This window comes from Meles meles, chromosome 18, assembly GCF_922984935.1.
Source record: "Meles meles chromosome 18, mMelMel3.1 paternal haplotype, whole genome shotgun sequence".
Classification (NCBI taxonomy): Eukaryota; Metazoa; Chordata; class Mammalia; order Carnivora; family Mustelidae; genus Meles; species Meles meles.
The window spans coordinates 2304426-2325162 of record NC_060083.1 but is presented as its reverse complement, the minus strand read 5'-3'; the positions used below and the strand labels follow the sequence as shown (position 1 = coordinate 2325162).

Here is a 20737-nt window from a genome sequence, read left to right as displayed (position 1 = left end):
GACAGAGGCTTAACCCACTGAGCCACCCAGGCGCCCCTGTGTTCACTTTTGGCTGTTTTTCGCAGTTATGAATCATGCTGCTATGGCATTCATGGGCTAGTTTTTGTGTGACCATTATTTTTTTCAGTTCTCTTGGATATATATCTAGGAGTGAAATTGCTGGGTCATATGGTAAATCTGTGTTTAAGTTTTTGAGGAACCATGAGAATGTTTATCACAGTGACTGCACCATTTTACCCTCCCACCAGCAGTGTATGAGGGAGGGCTCCATTTCCTCTACTTCTTTGTCAACGTGTTTGTTTGTTTGTTTGGTAGCCATCCTGCTCAGTGTGAAGTGGAATCTCATTGTGGTTTTGATTTTAAGTTCCTTCATGATTAAGGATGAATGGCTTTTCATGGGCATGTTGGCCTTTTGTATATTTCTTTTAGAGAACTATTCAGATTCTGGTCCCATTTTTTCGTTGGGTTATTTGTCTTTTTATGGTTGAGTCGTAGAAGAGTTCTTTATATATTCTGGACACTCAGACATGTGATTTGAAGATATTTTCTCTCATTCTGTGAGTTGTCTTTTCACTTTCCTGATAGTATCCATGGGTGTACAGAAGGGATTTTTTCCCCCCTCTTACTTGACTCATGTAAGTATTTACTGAGCAGCTAGGGAGATACAGAGGCGATAAAACATGGTCAAAGAGGTGAATCAGATGCACAAGTAACAGAGGGCAAAGTACAGGTTCCTTGGATCAGAGCAGTCAGATGAAAGTGCTTTGGGAAGTCAGGAGGGAGATTGCTTCCAGCCTGGAAGGGGGTGTGGGTGGGTGGCAAACCAGGAACGGGGATTGAAATTAAAATAGAAGACTTTCGTCTAGATTGTTGATTTTCAGTAGGGACTATATTTGTCTCTCTTTTTCCTCTCCCCATCTTTGGGCTTAATTTACCAGGACCGTTCAGCGTGCTTTTTCGAGACTTGCTTGCATTTTTGCTTTAATGTCTTCTACAGAAATAGATCCTTTTGCTGTTTTAGGACGTTTTTCTTCCTCCTTTTTTAAAGGATTTGTGACCTTTTGATCTTGGAGTTAATGGTTTTGAGTCTTCCATTCTGGCTTGATTTTCTTTTTTTTTTAAATGCCTTTTTGACTGGAGAATCAAGTCTAGATTTCTTCACTGGAGCTTTTTCCTCAGCTTCCTCATTCTCATCAGCCAGTTTCACTTTTTTCCCTATGGAAACTTGCTGTCAGTTACAGGGGCAGATCACTTTCCAGATGCGCTGCGGAGTTTCACACCTTCATCTTCTGACTCTTCGTCTTCCTCCTCAGCTGCGAGGTGCTGTCCACATGTACAGGACCTGGACCACATTTAGATCACAGGTGGTGTTCTTTCAGAGCCCCCAGGGGAAACCATTGACTGTACAGCTGTTCTCAAAGTTGCCAGTGTTCTTTAGTTGGACTGCCTTCATAATTCATTGCCTCTGCTTTAACAGTGTGCATCAGCCCCCAAACCGACCGTTCTTAAAGGTAACTTGTGCTCATTGTCATCAATACCCACTTTAAAATGATACTCTTTGGCCCTTGTTGGCCTCACAACTGAGAAGATATTTCTGGGGCCACACGGGGGCTCATGTCCTTGTCCACTAAATCTTTGGAGTGGGACTCTTGTATGGGAGAGAGGGCAGCTGGAAATAAAGACTCCCGTTACAGGGAACAGCCATGTAGGACTGAATCACACCAGGGCCGAAAGTTTTTACTTGTGTTGAAGCCCCGTTTTTTGTTTTTTTTTTTTCTTTCATTACTTGAGATTTTGGTCTCTTATCCAGGAAACCGTTGCATAATCTAAAAGCCACAAGGATTGATTCCTCTGTTTTCTGTAAATTTTATTTTTTTCAACTGTAAATTTTATTGTTTCAACTCTTAGACTTATGTCTTTGAGCCTAATTGTGTGTTTTGGTGAACAGAATTTGTTCAGATCTTACGTAAGATTACCCTGGGATCAGTTAACTATATTGTCCTTTTAAAAGCTTCATAGTGGGATGCCCGAGTCGCCTAGTCGATTAAGCGTCTGCCTTCAGCTCAGGTCATGATGGTGTATACACGTTTATAGTTGTTATTTTCCTGGTCAGTGAAACCTGTTATAAGGTAATGACATTCTGTGACATTCTATTTCTTGTAATGCTTTTTGCCGTAAAATTTGTTCTGCGCGATACTGATGTAATGAGATCAGTATTCTTTTGGTTGCTATTGATTCGTTTATCTTTTTTCTTCCTCTTTTTCCTTTCTTTTCCTTCTTTTGTCTTTTTTTTTTTTTTTTTTTTGGAGAGGGGTGGGGGAGCAGAGGGAGAAGAGAATCCCAAGCAGGCTCCACATGCAGCGCAGATTCCCACATGGGGCTTGATCTCATGACCCTGAGATGGTGGCCTGAGCTGAAATCAAGAGTTGGATGCTTAACTGACTAAACCACCCTGACACCCCAAAATGTTGGGATTTTTTCGTTTTAGAAGTAGGCTCCACGCCCAACACGGAGCCCCGTGAGGGGCTTGAATTCATAACCCTGAGATCAAGAATCATACTTAACCAACTGAGTCACCTTGGGCCCCCCTTTTCCTTTTATTTTCTATACTTTTATATTTAAGGCATATCTCTTATATAGGTAAACAGCTGGATTTTGTTTTTTACCTGGTTTGACAACCTGTCTTTCCACAGGATAATTTGGTTCTTTTAACCTGATTATGGCAATTGGTGATACCTCAGTTATTTTTAACTATTTTATACTATTTGTCCTTTTTTATGCTTGACTTCGGTATTCTTGTTTGTTTTTTCTAATCCTTCTCTTGGATTGATTATTTGTTTCACTACATATTTTTCTACCCCACTGCTTTGGATTTTATCCACTATTTTTTTTTGGTTTATTGTGGCTCCTCCCCACCCCTGCCAGTTTAACTTGAAGCCTAAAGCTAATTAGTATCTTAACTCTCTTCTTGAGAAGTATTGAGGGCATAGAAGTTCTTGATTTCTGTCTCTTTTCTCCTAGCTTTTGTGCTACTTTTGTCATATATTTAGTTCTTCCTTGTTTTATTTCAACCACCAAAGACTTTATTTTACACAGTCAGTGCTCATTTAGCTTTACCCATGTTTGTCATTCATATTTGCTCATCGTTCCTTCTCGCCACACGGATCTCCCGTTTGGGGCTACATGCTTCTGCCTGAAGAATATCCTTCAGAATTTCCTTTAGTGAGATTCCGCTCATTGGCAAATTAAGTATTCGGTTGTTGTGACTTAAATGTCTTTCATTTATGCCTGTTTTTTGAAAGATATTTTTATTTGTTTGGTGTTACTTTTGTCCCAGCACACTGTCTTCTGGCTTCCACTCTTAAGACACCAGCCCTTATTCTAATTTGTATTCTTTTGTGGATGGTCTGATGTATTAGGGATGGGCTTTTGTTTTTAAATCTGTCCAGTTTAAGACTCATTGAGCTGCTGCTTTTTTTTTTTTTTTCAATTTAAATTCCGTTAATTAACATATAATGTATTATTTGTTTCAGGGGTATATAGGTATGTGATTCATTAGCCTTACGTAATACCCAGTGCTCATTACAACACATTGGGCTTCTCAAATGTGTTGGGAGTTTTTAATCAGTTCTGGAAAATTCTAAGCTGTTTATCTTTTTTTTTTTTCCTCCAGAAAATCTTTTTCTATGGTTTCGTTGTTATCTCCTGAAATTCCTGTTAGGTGCAACATCTTACACTCTTCTCTTCTGTGTTTCTTCGTTGTTTTTTCTTTCCCAGTTGTTGCTTCTTGGGGCTTTATTATGGGCAGTTTCTTCATTTCTGTTTTTTTTTTTTTTTTTTTTTTTTTAAAGATTTTATTTATTTATTTGACAGATAGAAATCACAAGTAGGGAGAGAGGCAGGCAGAGACAGAGAGGAGGAAGCAGGCTCCCTGCCAAGCAGAGAGCCCGATGCGGGGCTCGATCCCAGGACCCTGGGATCATGACCTGAGCGAAAGGCAGAGGCTTTAACCCACTGAGCCACCCAGGCGCCCCATTTCTGTTTTTTTGTTTGCATTTCTCTTTTCAGTTACATCTGATCTGTCAAATACATCTTCAATTTCAGTTATGTTTTTATTGCTTTAATTTCTCTTAGGCTGATTTTTAAATCTCATCATGTAAAAAATATTACCTTGCTTTAAAAAAATGTTCAGCCATCTCTTATTTGAGTCTTGTTAATAAATTTATAATAATATGCCTGACAGTTCTTTTAAGTATCAGTGGGTCTGATTCTGCTGAGTTGGTCATTAGTTTCTCCACTTGTGAAATAGTAGTAATACTGCTAGTAATACCTTCAAAATGATGTGATGGTTGTATGATATGTGCATATAGTAAATGCTCAGTAATGTGTAACCCACTATAATAATTAAAAATAATGAAATATGTTGTATGACCTTTATGATATATGTGTATGTTTACGGGCTACAAATTTTATTGAGGAATATAAAGGGCAACTTGAGTAAACAAAGAAATATACCACAGATGCATAGCAACGCAGTATTAATAATTGAAAGAATGTGAACATCATTAATTTATATAATTATATATGTTTTATACAATTTTGGTAAACATTTAAGTATTTTTAAATTTGCAAAATTATTGTAAAGTTCAGGTTTTTACCTGAACTGAGTGAGGAAAGTTTGTTTTTTGTTTTGTTTTTGTTTTTAGTCTTTCTATTACAGTAGTTTTGTCCAGACTAAGAAGAAAATGTGATTTCTGGAAGCTTGTTTATTCCTTTCTCCATACTTGTTTAACAGGGATCCTTAAAAGAAGGCCCTCTGAACAAAGGAAAGAAAGTGAATGGTTGAAGAGCTCAATTCCATAAAAATGACTTCGTAGCTCCAAACATCTGTCTTTTGCTTACTTAGATAGCAGCCTGCAAAAGTACTTTGAATTCCAAGGTGGTCCTTGAAGCTTGTCTCTTGGAGGCATTTTATCCTTAGGTTGGCTGTGGTCCGACTTACTTGACTAGGCGTCTTGACTATCAGCTGAATAGTACAGATACTTTTTCCTCTAGGCTTTAGTAGACGTAACATCTTTACCTAGTGTCTTTGCTGTCATCTTAGGCAGTAAACTCACAAGGCTCTGTGTTGAGCATTTACTAGGTATCAGGCCCTGGCTTAAGTGCTGAAACATAAAAAGCAGGGAACCAAGCGAAAGTCCCTTCTCAGTTCAGTAATAATTGTAGGTGACGTTTACTGAACTTTTATAGTTGTAATGTGCTTGATACAGACCGAGGTATGTAGTCTTCTCAGAAATCCTTGTGGTAGAGAGGATTAATTCATATTCCTGCCTTACATATGAGTGGTTTATATACTTGTTCAGGATTGTAGTGAGACTTAGAAAGGATCCCAGGATGCCACCACTTGAAAGGGGTGACGGTGAGGCTCAACCCCAGGCAGAGCGACGCTGATCAGTTTTTGTTTTGCGGCTGTACATGAAGTTGCAGTTTTGCCAGTGCCTCTTGATCGCAAAATACAAAGGTTGGCTGGCGGAGGGGCCACACACGGTGCTGTTCTGAGTTAAGGATGGTCTGTAAACGCGCCACGAGCCTCTTCCTACCAGATAGTAGTGCATACGCTTATCTGTAACATAGAAAAGTGTTTTCCTGTGCTACAAAAAGGTCATTGTGATGGAGGTCTATGGGGTAGTTTCATATGTTTTAGCTTCTCTTATGGTTTTGCTTTTAAATGGATCGAATTAAAATACAAAAGGATTTCTCTAATAATTATGTTACTTAGTTCTTAGTCAAAATAAATCTGATTGAATTTGTTAGAAACCTTGGGTTCTTTAGACCCTAGCAGATTAGAAGATCACCCATAGAATTGCTCAGCAGCGTGTGTTATCTCTGGCGATTAATTACGGGGAGGGGTGACTGCATCAGATGCCTGATTCTTTCTTTCTGGGTCTCTTAGCAACAGCTGGAAGAAGAAGCAGCTAAACCTCCTGAGCCCGAGAAGCCTGTGTCCCCTCCTCCCGTGGAGCAGAAACACCGCAGTATCGTCCAAATTATTTATGATGAGAATCGGGTAAGCTCATGCCATTTCTTACAGCACAGGCCTGTAAAAGCACTTGGCTGTGCCTTTTTTAGTTATCAGTATGTCCTGTGGTAATGTTAATTGTATTAAGACCTGTTTTCTGTCATAATTTTTAATGTTCTTCAACTTTAAAGCTTGTTTTTTTTTTTTCCTTAGAGATTGAAGAAAAGTTGATAGGTGTATCTTAAATTAATATTTTATATAGTATATTTCATAAATATTATTTAATGAGAATATAATTTTATCAGCTGAATCTCTCTCCTGTCATACAAAATTGGCAAGTAAGTTTGTAGCACATAGTACAAAACAAGCCATTCTGTAGTTTTTCACTTTATAAAGGACATTTGATGCCAAATACTGATGTCATCCTATGAGAGATGGGTCATCAGATGTGGAAATGACTTGCGTTGTTAGCTTTAGAATTGATAGCTGGGCTGTAGTTTGAATTTTAGTCATAAAACGTGAGGCCATTGACCTTTAGGTAGACTTTGCTTTTTTAAGACAATTTCTTCTTTCATACTTGTAATTACTTGTAATTAAAAGTACTCGTCGATTTAGAAAAGCCAGGCCTCAGTTCTGTGAATAATTTTGTGATGTCAAGTTAGTTTTTGGCTGGAATCCAGACCAGGAACTAGCAGTTAAAGGGAAGTGGATTTCATCTTAATATAAAGAAAACTTTCCCACAGAGCTCCTTAACATTGGGCTTCTAGAAGTTCCCAGTCTGAAGAAGAATATGCTTTAAGTACTGTGGGAGAGAATAGGTCTCTTAGCTAAAGATGGTCATAAAGTAGAGGTTGAGATTGTTGCTTTAACTGGTTTCATCAAAATCAGTACATCTTACACAGGCAACCTGTAACTTTACAGTAGCCCAGTTCCCAAAGGAAATTGGCCTTAAGAAAGGCAACTGTCAATTAAGTATTACATACACATTTATAGGAATGATCTTAGACCAGATATTCGTGTATGTATATAGATAGGTAACTGAAAGTCATCAGATATATAATAGGAGATAATAGGATATTTTACCTATCAGAGGCAGGTAAACATATGGGCATTTAACGTTATTTTTGCCTGGGTTCAAAATTAGTCCAGTTTATTGAATGGACAGAGCAATCTCCTTGAAGATCTGTTTGAAAATGTATCCAGTGAGAATGAACTGTACATAAAGCAAGTGATGAGGACAGCCTTATGGCTTTCCTGGAGGGTCAGTGACTCTGGTCAAGCAGGAAGGTGGCCCAGGATTCCCAGGTTGACAGCTGCTCCCTGTTTGAGGAAAGCCAGAGTGTGGCATTTTATGTTGAATCTCCTGCTTTTAAAAAAGTACTCTCGGGGGACGCCTGGGTGGCTCAGTTGGTTAAGCCACTGCCTTCGGCTCAGGTCATGATCCCAGAGTCCTGGGATCGAGTCCCACATTGGGCTCCTTGCTCAGTGGGGAGCCTGTTTCTCTCTCTGCCTCTGCCTGCCTCTCTGCCTGCTTGTGTTCTCCCTCTCTCTCGCCCTCTCTCTCTCTCTGACAAATAAATAAAATCTTAAAAAAAAAAAAAAGTACTCTCGGGGGCTTGGCTGGCTCAGTGGGTTAAGCGTCTGCCTTCGGCTCAGGTCATGATCTCAAGGTTCTGGGATCGAGCCCTGCATCGGGCTCTCTGCTCAGTGGGGAGCCTGCTTCCCCCACACCTGCTGCTGTGCCTACCTGTGATCTCTCTCTCTCTCTCTCTGTCAAATAAATAAATAAAATCTTTAAAAAAAATACTCTTTAGAGCAATAAAATCCTTTTGTGGGCTGATGGGTTTCATGGCCAGTTTAGGACCTCAGAGATAAAATAAGCAGGGATTAGAGCTAATAGTGGAAAAGAATTGTATAGAGTAAAATTTTGACTTCTTAGTGTGAGTCAGTTTTTAAAGAAATTGAATTTAGCGATATTTATTAATTGATTGAATTTCTTAATTAGCCTTGTTATTTCTTGTGAATTTGTGATCGACTGGGACGTGAGGACTGAAAACTATTGAACAAGATCTGATGGAGAGTTTTAATTTGTGTTCAACTTTTATATATCTATGTTTTCATTAATTAGTGTAGTAAACATTTCTTGGGGCCCAGCAACAAAACAAAACAGTTCTCTCAGACCTCATCTTTCCACTTTAGTGTGTGTGTGTGTGTTCCGTTTTGTGTTGTGTTCTGTGAAGAATAGAACAGCATCTGAACTTGAAATCTCTCTTTCTTTTCTTTTTTTTTAAGATTTTATTTATTGGACAGAGAGAGATCACAAGTAGGCAGAGAGGCAGGCAGAGAGAAAGGGGGAAGCAGGCTCCCTGATGAGCAGAGAGCCTGACGGACTCTGGGATCATGACCTGAGCTGAAGGCAGAGGCTTTAACCCACTGAGCCACCCAGGCGCACCTCTCTTAGTATTATTCTTATAGTGAAGACTTTTAACTGGGAGTGGCCGTAGGAATCATCTTTTTGCACATCTCCTCCTATTTATTTATTTATTTGTTTGTTTGTTTGTTTGACAGACAGAGATCACAAGCAGGCAGAGAGGCAGGCAGAGAGAGAGGAGGAAGCAGGCTCCCTGTTGAGCAGAGAGCCCGATGCGGGTCTCGATCCCAGGACCCTGAGATCATGACCCAAGCTGAAGGCAGAGGCTTTAACCCACTGAGCCACCCAGGCGCCCCTGTCTCCTCCTCTTCATTGCTGCGCTCTGAATTGTCTGCTGCTCTGAAGAGCTGCACACAGGCTCCTGGCGGGGAGGCCAGGGGAGCGCAGCTGGGCCTGGGGCCCGGCCTGTCTCACTACGGCCTCACCGCGCTGCCTTCTGTCAGGCCTTCACGGCCTTCTTAGCTTTCTTTAATGAATGACCTTATCTGCTTCAACACTAGAGGAAAGGAGAGATGGGTGAGGGCAAGAGGACGTTTCTCTCGTTCCCTGTTTGGCAGCGGTCTGCACGTTGGGAGGAAGCCAGATGTGGCTTGGGAGATAGGGGCCATTATCTTGTATTAGGCATCGTTGGTTTCTTTAGAAAGTTAGTGGGAGGAGGAAAGCTACCCAGAAGTGACTGTTAATTTTAAAGTTGGCTTCCTGAGGGAAAAATTGTCTTGCATCATATTTAAACCTTACACTGAGATTCACTTCGTCTCTAAACAGACTCTTCTCCTGGACTATTTTTAACAGTTCAGTTTGCTGTTACCCTTCCCCGTTGTCGGTTCCAGAAATATTTATAAATGCTCTAATTTCAGAATTCTAATACATATAGAAAAGGGTGTGCATGGAGTGTGGTTTTCAAAGATATCTCGTTTATTTTTGATGGCATGATTTGCAAGTTAAAGTGACAACAGCAGAAAGATAGGGATTAACGGTAGAAAGTATACTTCGTACCAGCAAGCGCTGGTCGCCTAGGCCAGTGTCCCGGGCGGTCTCTGTTTCCCTCTACTGTAACCACACAGTAGAGTTAGTTCATCAGTGAAGAGTATCAGTCCTTCCTCCGAAGTAGTGGTCTGCTCAGTGGCTTCTCTCTTCCTCCTTTGGCAGTAGCTGATGTGAGCCTTCATCGCTCACGTAAATAGTGAGTGTCCTTCCTTCAGTCTTCTTTCTTTCTAACCGGTCCTTCATATTTGAGCCCCCTTATGTCATTCTCCAAATAAAACCTTTGATTGTTGGGGCGCTTGGGTGGCTCAGTGGGTTAAAGCCTCTGCCTTCGGCTCAGGTCATGATCTCAGGGTCCTAGGATCGAGCCCCGCATGGGGCTCTCTGCTCAGTGGGGAACCTGCTTCCTCTCTCTCTCTCTCTCTCTCTGCCTACTTGTGATCTCTATCAAATCTTAAAAAAAAAAAAAAACAAAAAAAAACAGATAACCTTTTGATTGTTTTCCATTTTCTGCAGAATAGCCTAAACTTTTTCTCCGTGCTTACAGGCCTGCCTGCCTGGACATTGGCCCAGTGTTCCTTTTGAAGGCTGTCCTACCAGGCTAGGTTTGAATGTTCCCCTGAAGCTGCTTGTACCTTTATCCCTGGATGTTCCCCCTGTCTTCAGGCATTCCAGTGTCTTGTCGTGTCCTGTCTTACGAGTGCACTCATACTTCAACCCTGCTCACGTATCATTTTCCCTAGGAAGCTTTTCAAGACCCCTCTTCCTCCTACTTACCATTGTTTTCTTAGTGTCTAGTCAGTGCCTGGCACATAGGACATACTGACATGTTTGAGGAATCAAGTACTTCTGTCTATAGACTTAAGATAAAAATTTTAATATGGAAATATGAGGGTTTTAAATTACAATTTTTTGTCTGCCAAACTTGATAGGTTGATAGTGTTCTTAGCAGTTAAGCCAACACGAAGTCAGATGTTTAATAAAAGTTTGCATAACCAAAATCTTGGGGTCTGCAAGCATCTTAAAAGCCAGCCTTTAAAATTAGCTCTGAAAAGGCTGGTGCCTTTACATATTACGATATTTGTAAGTATTTGACATAATATAGTTTTACTCCCTTGTCTTTCAGTGTTATTTGTGGGCAGTTCCACGTGGCCTGCCTGTACTTGGTAGAGACGCTAATACAGAGTGCCTTGAGAAAGCAAATTTAAGGGGTGCTTGGTGGCTCAGTCTGTGGAGCGTGTGGGTCTTGATCGTGGGGTTGCATGTAGAGATCACTGAAAAGAAACAACCAAATAAAAAATGGAAAACAAATTAAAAAACTGCTATGTGTTGGGTCTGGAGGAAGTTAATTGTAGGTACTAGATATTCCCAAATTTATTCTCTATGATGATATTATTTATGTGTTATTTAATATATGTCTGTAGCTAATCAATTTGAATTTTATGATCATTCCGTTTTGACTTCTTGAGTTCGTTGTTCTCAACTGGAGACTTTCTTTGATTGTTGTAACTTGGAGGAGAGGTGGAGTGCTACTGGCGTCTAGTGGGATACAGCTAAGTATCCCCCAGTGCGTGGGACAGTCCCCAGAACACGGATCGGGCCCAAAATGGTAACTGCCAAGGTTGACACATCCTGCCTTCAAATGATCTATAGAAATAGGATCTGCTCTGCAGACTTGATGGATTTTTGTAGCTTTATATTTGACTTTTTTGCTACATTTATTTCTCATCTTAATAACCTTGTTAGTTTCTTGGAGTTTGGAAAGTGCTTTACAGTATTTTGTGCTTCTTAAACGCTTCCTAGTTCTTTCGACACAGTGTATACTAAATAAATATTTGATGGATTGATTTTGGTTGACAAATGAGGTGAAAGGAGACTATTTATTTTAAGGGAACATCTCTCTTTACACTCGGGGATTACTGATTAATATCCATTCCCAGTTGTGTGTCGCATCAGAAGCTCTGGAGACTTTCCCAGCAGCAAGTGCATTGAGGTGCTCGTCGGCAGGGCAGATGGGAAGCCATTGTTACTAACGGGAATGCGTTGGGAGGAAGAGGGCCTTACGAACCACTGACACAGGGGCGCCTGGGTGGCTCAGTGGGTTAAGCCTCTGCCTCCGGCTCAGGTCGTGATCCCAGGGTCCTAGAATTGAGTCCCGCATCAGGCTCTCTGCTTGGCAGGGAACCTGCTTCCTCCTCTCTGTCTCTGCCTGCCTCTTTGCCTACTTGTGATTTCTCTCTGTCAAATAAATAAATAAAATATTAAAAAAAAAAAAAAAAAAAGAACCACTGACACATTTGGTAGTCCTGTAATTCCAGTTTAAACATCTTTAACTTCTGATTTGTTATATTTTGTCTCTGAAAGGATGATTTCTGTTAGCATATTGGTTTAGATTAATTTACTTTTGAAAATGGACAGTAAAAAATATTTAATTCAGCATTATTTACTATTGAACACTGGAGAAATTCAAACTAGTTGTTTCCTCTATTCAGTTGTTACCCAAGTTTTCTTGTAACTAGAATATGAGTTCATTATAAGCTTTTCTTCCAAGAGATCAGTTTGGCTTACAACGGTAAAAACTGGCAACTTTATGGTGTTTTATGTTTTTAAATTTCTTTTTAAAATTTTAGTTTATTGACAGAGTGAGACACAGTGAGAGAGGGAGCCCAAGCAGGGGAAGCCGGGGAGGGAAAAGCAGGTTCCCCGCTGAGTAGGGAGCCCGATGCGGGGCTCCATCCCAGGATCCCGAGATCATGACCTGAGCGGAAGGCAGATGCTTAACGGCTGAGCTGCCCAGGCGCCCCTTAAATTTTTATTAAAGACATGACTTGAACTGCTGAGGGATTCATTTTTAATAGTGAATCTGTGTTCCCTCTCCTTAGAATCTTTTTTTTTTAATTATTATTTTTTTTATTTGGTTATTTTCAGCGTAACAGTGTTCATTGTTTTTGCACCACACCCAGTGCTCCATGCAGTACGTGCCCTCCCTATTACCCACCACCTGGTTCCTCAACCTCCCACCCCCCCCCCCCCAGAATCTTGATATCTATTTGCTGTTAAGAACTTCACAATTTTTTAGTGATTACTTTTTTTTTCTTTAAAGATTTGATTTGCTTATTTGAGAGCAAGAGTGAGAGAGCACAAGATTATGGTGAGGGGCAAAGGCAGAGCAGGGAGCCTGATGCGGGGCTTGGTCCCAGGACTCCGGGACCATGCCCTGAGCCAAAGGCAGTCGCTTAACCAGTTGAGCCACCCAGGCGCCCCAGTTACTACTTTCAGTACAAATGTGAAGTTTTGACTTAATTTGGTGAGGAAGCTGTGAAAACAGAAGACTGAGTATTTCAACTTATCATATGAAAAGAGTATTTGGACATAAGGGAAGTTCAACTGTAGAGTAGTTTTCAGGTAAATGTTATTAAATTGGTAGTGGTTTCACACTTAGGTAATACAGGTTTTAATTACACAGTATAACACTGTCTTTATCTGCAGAAAAAAGCAGAAGAGGCTCATAAAATATTTGAAGGTCTTGGCCCAAAAGTCGAACTGGTAAGTAAGAAATTTCTTTTTTCATGTCTAGTGCTGGGTTTTTTGTTTGTTTGTTTTTTATTTTTTGTTTTTTTAGTCATTTTTCTGGGGATAAGATGGAATACAACCTGTCTACTTTGGAATGAGATCTGGGCAGTACATTTGTGCTAAACTTTAAAATAGTGCGGCACAAACTTGGTCACCTCTGCAGAGGTGTTGTCCTGAGTGTGTTTTTGCCTGAGCAGGCCATTTAATCCTACGAGGTAGCAGCGGGACAAGCAAGACAGAAATAGCTCTTTGGGCCACATGTTCTTCCTTTGCTTCTGCAATTGAAAACCTGAACAAATGTATTTCTCATGGGATACCGTGGATTTATAAACATTTTTATGAGAGTGCCATTAATAGGAGATGGGGTAAGGAGAATTATTCAGGGAACCTGGAAGTCTGGAGGTTTGGGGAGGATAGGTATTGGGAGGATCTAGGAGTCCTAGGTTTACATGAAAATACAAACTGTTTCTTTATATTTTCATAGACATGTGTACAATGTAGTATATTTAAATATTTGATTTATTTTATAGCCACTCTATAACCAGCCATCGGATACCAAGGTGTATCATGAGAACATCAAGACGTAAGTACTTATCATCTTTGGAGTTCTTCAGTTAAAGACCATATATTCTATAAAGAGATTGTTTTATGTTATCTGCTGACATTTTTATAATATAGTGTAGGTGTGTTTTAGATTTGTGTAATTTGCTGTCGTTTTACTATATGTTATCTTCCTCTGGCTTCTTGGGGGTTGGGGTAACAGCTTTGAGTTTCCGAGGCCAAAAAAAAAAAAAAAAGAAATAAATTATTGCATAAAACTAGCTGGTTTTATGATCTGCTAGTAAAAAAGGTGAATACTTAACATTGAAATGGCTTACCTTGAGGCTTGAATTTTTTGCCTCCTGTTTTGTCTTTTTTTCAGTGGAGTACCTGCAAGGCGCATGATGAAGTAAGATAATGAAGCTTTTTCATTTAAGACTAGTGATGACACCGTCCCCCACCAAGCCACATCTGCCATTGCAAAGTAGACGTGCCACGGATCATTTTGTCATTATTCCAAACCTATTCTAGGGAAATCCCTTCCATGACTCTTGCTAATGACGGTATTTGTAGACCCTTCTGCCATTTAACGTCCTGGTGCCTTGGAAGCGCTCGGTCACCTCACATGGGTGAGGAGACTGTTCAGAATGTAGTTTGCTTAGCCTTGCTCATCCTAGATACCAGGCCTTTATGGATGCAGAGTTTGGAATAAGAAAATAAGTAAAAAGAAAATCTAATTTCTTGATCTGATGGAAGTAAGAGAGGAAGCTAGATAGGTGTCTTTTTTTTTTTTTTTTTTTAATTATCATACTTGGAGAGAATTCAGGTGAATTATTATTAGTTTGTAACAAAAATGTGATATTTCTACTTGATGTTTTATTAAGAATAATCAGAACATTTAAATTATTGACTAGTATCGTTAATAATGAGCAGATTGCTATTTATATATCATATTTTTTTTTCTTTGAGAAAATTTCTTACTGAGAGTATGTGCAATAGTTGACTACTTTGCAGAACTGGTGGCAAATATAATTTGCATGTAGTATGCATGAACAAAATCGAAATTTGAATAAGTTTAACTTTTGTTAAATAAGTGGTTTGTGATAAAAGTCATATATACTTAGAATTTTTCTGTGAGGTGCTACTGTGGTCTTGAAAACCCTTAGAAGTAGGCTTAGGCAAAATTCATAAAAAATATACCTTGTTCTGGAACTGTTTAGCTGTTTTAGCATTTTTTAAAGGGAGAATAGCAGATAAAATCTAGTTGGCTACTTTTAATGATTTTTTTTCCCCCCACAAAGCTTCAGTTATGTTTGTGTTCTGTCTTTTCCCCCTAATATTAGCCGGAGAGCAGCTCTGTCTGATTTATTTCATGCTGTCTACACTGCCCGACTACAGTGCTTAGCACACTGTCCTGGGGTGGGTTACTACTGACTGGCTGACTTCTTAAGTCCTAGGAAACATTTTAAATGATACTTATTGCTTATCATTTGCTTTTGAGTAGCACGTAACTAAAGCTAGAGCAAACCGGATATGTGGTAATGCTGCCACTGTACGTCACCTTGTGAAAGAATCATTTACTCAGCTGCATGCATCCGTATGAATCGTGTGGTAGCTCTTTTCTCATCACCGTCATTTGCTTTGTATGAAATAGCAAAGACACCGTTTAATCATTCTTTTCCTGTCTCGGCTACTTCCCTATAGCCCGCTCCTGACTGTCCACGCTGGTCCACGCTGGTTTGAGTGGGACCAGTGTCACGGCAGTCCCGAGTGGCAGATAATCCAAAAAATTACTTCTACTTGCCTTGGCTTTGTATTTATATTTGAATAATCAGCTTGAAATCCTTTCTGGAAGTAGGTGGGGCATAAATATTTATATTTGAACCTGCATGTCATTGTTCTTGAAGGTCACAGTGCTTCACATTTAAAAAGTGTGACTGTTCATTGAGATGTAAGAGGAGTCCTCCTGTCTTGTCACATTGCCCTCCGTGACTTCTTAGAGTGGTCTGGGTCATTTCTGTGATGGAAGGAGATCTGTGTAAAAGCACACGTCCCCTCTCTTCTCTGTGGGTGCACCTTCTCGTAGAAGGGAGGTCGGCACCTTACGTGAGGTGGGGAGGTAACTTTAAAAGCCTTTCCTTCTGGTCTACCTCCCCTCCTCCAAGAGTGCTCAGAGATGTCTGCATCACCACAGTTCTTAAGAAGAATCATTGACTGTAATTATAACTTGAAAATATTGGCCTTATGCGTGGGTGTAATAATTGAAAGTGAACTATTTGTATAAAATCTTGCTGTAGAGTGAGAGGGATCTTAGTCCTAATTATTGCAAAAGTCTTACTTTGCAGGGTGAAAAAAATAAGATTAACTTTGATCACATCAGATATTCCCAAGTGATCTCTGCTTGTTTTTCAGTGTCTCTGAAAAAAAAAAAAGTGCATTATTAAATTATGCTTCTTCTTAATGTCATACAACCATATTTTTCTCTTCTAGAAACCAGGTGATGAGGAAAAAACTCATTTTATTTTTTAAAAGAAGAAATCATGCAAGAAAACAAAGGGTGAGGTCCTATCCTTTAACTGAAATTTGTACAACTTTCCCATTCATGCTCATTTAGGCATTCACTTTCCCTTTGTTAGTGAGAATGGTTCTTGATTCTGTTTGAGAAAAGGTTGCCGATTCAGGAAGTAACTATAGAGATGACTTAAATATAAATCTAATTCTAGCAGCAATTGACATTTAATATCATTATCAAATTAATTTCTTTGGTCATCTGTGTATAACATTTTCATCTAGCCAAAATAAAGAAAATGGTGAGTAGTTAAAAGGGAACATGAAAGAGAAGTAGGATGATCAACATTTAGTCTCTTAAACCCTCAGACCAATGTGGGTAAGTTACAGTCATGCTGAGTGGACATTACTGTTCTTTCTTATTAGGAACTGGGTCAGCTGAAGTTCACCTTTTTGAACTTCAGATATTTTTTCACATTTATTATATGACCTGCAGTCCAGAAGTTTTGTGGTTCTAATGTTCATGGAAATGAAGTTACAGAAAATAAAACGCCAGTATGTTTCTTTTCACAGTATGTTTCTACTAAGTTGAGACAGACTGTTAATTCGTTTAAATTCAGTTGCTTACCAAATAAATGATGTTCCTTAATTCACGTGAAAAATAAGCCATGTGCCTTATAGTTAATGACGTGACAGTTTAATGAATTGTAAAGCTCAAGAGTCAGCGGCTTTTACTTGACACATCACTTCTAATGTAATCTGCCAATCTGGTCCTTCAGACACTGTCCTTAAATTAGTGTGTTTTTGTTTTTGCAAGAAACATACAAAAATTAAAACAGAAACTACTAAAGCATTTTTTTTTCCTATCCAGTAATTTTGTTATAATTGCAGTAATTTACTGTCTGGTGATGCAAACACAGGCGCATAGACTTTGTGTTCATGCTTCACAGAGTCTTTAGTTATAACGTTTACGTGTTCACTGATTTGTTTAATAAATATTTATTGGCTGTTTACTCTGTCCCTGTATTGTTCTGCAGAGGTGAGCAAGATAGCCATGTGGTTTTAACTCTTAAAGCATACAGTGTGACTGGGGACAGACGAGTCACAGGCAGTTACAGTATCGTACCCCCACTGTGGGAAGGGACACACGGATGGCTGTGGGAGCATACAGGAGGGACAGCTAATGCTCCATGTCTGAATCATAGAAGGAAGTTTGCAGGACAACGAGAAGCTCTGGAAATCTGTGCAGGCACAGGGAGCCGCTGAAGTGGAGGTCTGGGAGGTGGATGGAGTGTGGCAGGTTGCTGGGGGACGAGGGCCGGTCCGCCCGCAGGCGGTCCACCTGCCAGACTTTGGGTTAGATCCCGAGGGCATCTTTTCAGTGTTTGAACTGAGAAGTGAAACGTTCAGGTTTGTATTTTAAGAGTTTGCTTCTGGCCCCACCATTAAGAAGGCCTGGGAGAGACAAAAGGCGGCCTGGGAGCCAGTTTGGAGGTTCTTACTTGGATGTAGGTGAGGGATGGTGTTGGCCTGGACGGAGGAGCTAGCTAGAGACGGAGAAAGTGAAGGACACAGAAGATACCTGGGAGTCGAGAAGAATGATTGGCAAGTGTCTGGGGGTGGCACGGATCGTGAGGAGGATAACACTCTCCTCTCTAGAGCCACTTTCCGGAGGGGACCGATGTTAAAGGTTCTTCATGAGTCCTTCTACACCTTTTTCTGTGCGTGTGTTGTTGACACGTTCACAGTTCTGTGCTCTTAATGGAGGCTTCTCGCCTCTCCATTGAAAAAAACGAGATCATACATTACGCATTTCTCTCAAAGGATTAACTCTTGGTTTCATGTAGTTCACTGCATTTCTTTTTATCATAAAGCACAACCAATTTCTGCTTTTTCCAGACTGTCAAAAATGTTTATTAGCTAACATTATTTATAATAGCAAAAGCCTTCAAGTAATCCAAGTCTCCAGCAGTAGAGGACCGGTTAAAGCATGAGTGTTTTCTCTGACGCATGGGAAGAAAAACACCGAAATGTTAATATGATTGCCGTTGGGTGTTTGGGATTATGAACTATTCACATGTTTCTATCACTTATTTCCTTTTTTTTTTGACAATGAAGACATACATTGTTATCAGGAAAATAATAAAATAGCTGGGCAGCTACTAGTAGTAGCTTATTAATTAAATAATTTATGTTAGTCTTAACATGAACTTAAACAAATCTAGCCAAAATAATGCTCTGTATGCGGATCTTTGTAGGAAACAGGGCTCTTCTCTCTCTCTCGTCTTTCAGATCAAGGACGTTTCATTCACAGTTGAGTCCTAGGCCAAATGTACTTCTGACTTAGCCTTAAGAAGTAGCATTTACTGTAAAGTATTAGGTTTGTCAGAATGATAGAGTTTAGTTTAATTATTAATTTGCTACGGGTATTTAATAGGAACAAAAAATCTGCCAGCGTTATGATCAGCTCATGGAGGCATGGGAGAAAAAAGTGGACAGAATAGAAAATAACCCCCGGAGGAAAGCTAAAGAAAGCAAAACAAGGGAGTACTATGAAAAGCAGTTTCCAGAAATTCGAAAACAGAGAGAACAACAAGAAAGATTTCAGAGGTAAGTAGTTTGATGTTTAATGGCTGTGCTCTTCTCCTGGCTAATGGCTATGCTCTCTCTTCGCCGACAGAGTCCCATTCCTGCTCTCTCACGGTGTTAATGGTTACCTGAATCTGATCTTAAGAAAGCTCATAAAGAACCTTTCATTTTGAATATAAAATTTCATTATCAGCTAGCAAAGATTACATCTTGGTGAATTTAATATTTGTTTTTTATTCTTAATAATGCTGTTCAATCTAAATTTAAGTGAATATTTTGAAAGTAATTCTTCTGTTCTTGAAAATACCTATCCTGGGTGCCTGGGTGGCTCAGTTGGTTAAGCGACTGCCTTCAGCTCAGGTCATGATCCTGGAGTCCCGGGATCGAGTCCCGCATCGGGCTCCCAGCTCCACGGGGAGTCTGCTTCTCTCTCTGACCTTCTCCTCGCTTATACTCTCTCTCAAATAAATAAATAAAATATTTTAAAAAGAAAAAGAAAATACCTATTCCTTTAGAAATGACAGTTAAAACGAATAGACTTGAATATTTCTTAGTTCTTCATTACCTGCCAACATGACCAAAGAGTATTATATAGATGGCTAATTAAGAAATTCTTTGATATTGGTTGACAGTTTCTGATTTGTTTCTACTTTAGAGAGCAAGTATTTTGTAAAATTAAAAGCTCTAGGTTTCTTCTCCACTATTTCTTGTAAGAGTATATATAAACTTTAAATCTTTAATCAGGATTAAGTTTTTATGAGGGATGATGGTTGTTTTCTTTCCCCCCACCTGTAAAAAATACTTGATGTATTTTTCTAAGTCTGCTCCTCTACTCTGGAAGGCAAAGACTGCTATTTGAAATGCAAATGTCACCAATACCCGTGGTTTTCCGGAAGTTTCCCATAGGTTGTTCTACCATTTGAACTTGGACATGTAACCTTTAAATTTTACTCTCAGTATTTTTTTTTTAAAGATTTTTGTTTATTTATTTGACAGAGAGGCAGGCAGAGAGAGAGGAGGGAAGCAGGCTCCCTGCTGAGCAGAGAGCCTGATGTGGGGCTCCATCCCAGGACCCTGGGATCATGACCTGAGCCGAAGGCAGAGGCTTTAACACACTGAGCCACCCAGGCGCCCCTTAATTTCAATGTTTTAATCATTCTTCTATAGAATCCTAATATGCAGGCATAGTACTTAAAAGTGGTGTCTCAGTAGCATTAGTTCTCTGACTTCTAGTTGGTTAAAACAAGTCCCATTCAGAGGAGTAATGCATATAAAAGTAACTTAATTGGTGTCTCCTTTATAAATGGCCTTTAAATATATTTATAATTTCTTTCTTATATTTAGAGTTGGGCAGAGGGGAGCTGGTCTTTCAGCCACCATTGCTAGGAGTGAGCATGAGATTTCTGAAATTATTGATGGGCTCTCTGAGCAGGAGGTAAGGAAATTAATGGACTTAGTTTTTTTAATTCATTGATTATTCAGGCATTTTAGCCTCAGACCCCAGGAACTAAGGGCTTATTTGTACGTAAACGAGGGAACGTTTATAGAGTTTGGACTGTTCCGGAGAGCGGCCAACCACTGGAAGTTTTACACCAGGCAGTCCTGTGATCTTACATAGATGTCTTTGGCAGCAGGGAGGCCTGGAGGAGGGGTGAGGGGACTGTTAACATGAAAACAAGACCCGAGTCAGGGTGTCAGTGGCAGGGATGTGTAGGAGCAGACTGCCCAGAGAGATTCATCTGAAGTGGACCTGAGGTGCTGGTGGGTTCCCCAAAGTGTGCCCTCCAGCCACAGAAGCCTGGGAGACAGAGATGATAAGGCATTGATAAAGCCCTACGGAGTAAGGAGAAATTTCAGTCCCTGTCATCAGTCTTTGGAGCCGTGTTCAAACTGTCTCTAGAGGTTAGTCCAAAAGCTGCCTCCTGTTTAGTCTGTTGCTCTGGTTTTGACGTGACATGCTGGTTGGTGTTTTATAAGCCTCCTCTCTGCTGTCAACTATGCTTCAGTTTAAAAAATAGATAAATAAATAACACCACCCCGGACAATCTCGTCTCTGAATTCTGAAGGTCTTGCTTACTTGAATGTGGTGGTCT

The 20737-nt window shown here is 39.9% G+C and overlaps 1 protein-coding gene and 1 pseudogene across 1 annotated transcript in view; one reads left to right on the top strand and one right to left on the bottom strand.

Annotated features, from left to right (window-relative positions):
* NCOR1 (nuclear receptor corepressor 1) overlaps positions 1-20737 on the top strand; it is a 148589-nt gene that overhangs the window by 46720 nt on the left and 81132 nt on the right. Inside the window, 6 exon segments of the mRNA XM_045984665.1 lie at positions 5954-6067; positions 12924-12980; positions 13538-13590; positions 16038-16104; positions 18493-18665; positions 19989-20079. Coding sequence (XP_045840621.1) covers positions 5954-6067; positions 12924-12980; positions 13538-13590; positions 16038-16104; positions 18493-18665; positions 19989-20079 — 555 coding nt within the window.
* On the bottom strand, positions 945-1554 carry LOC123928831 (annotated as a pseudogene).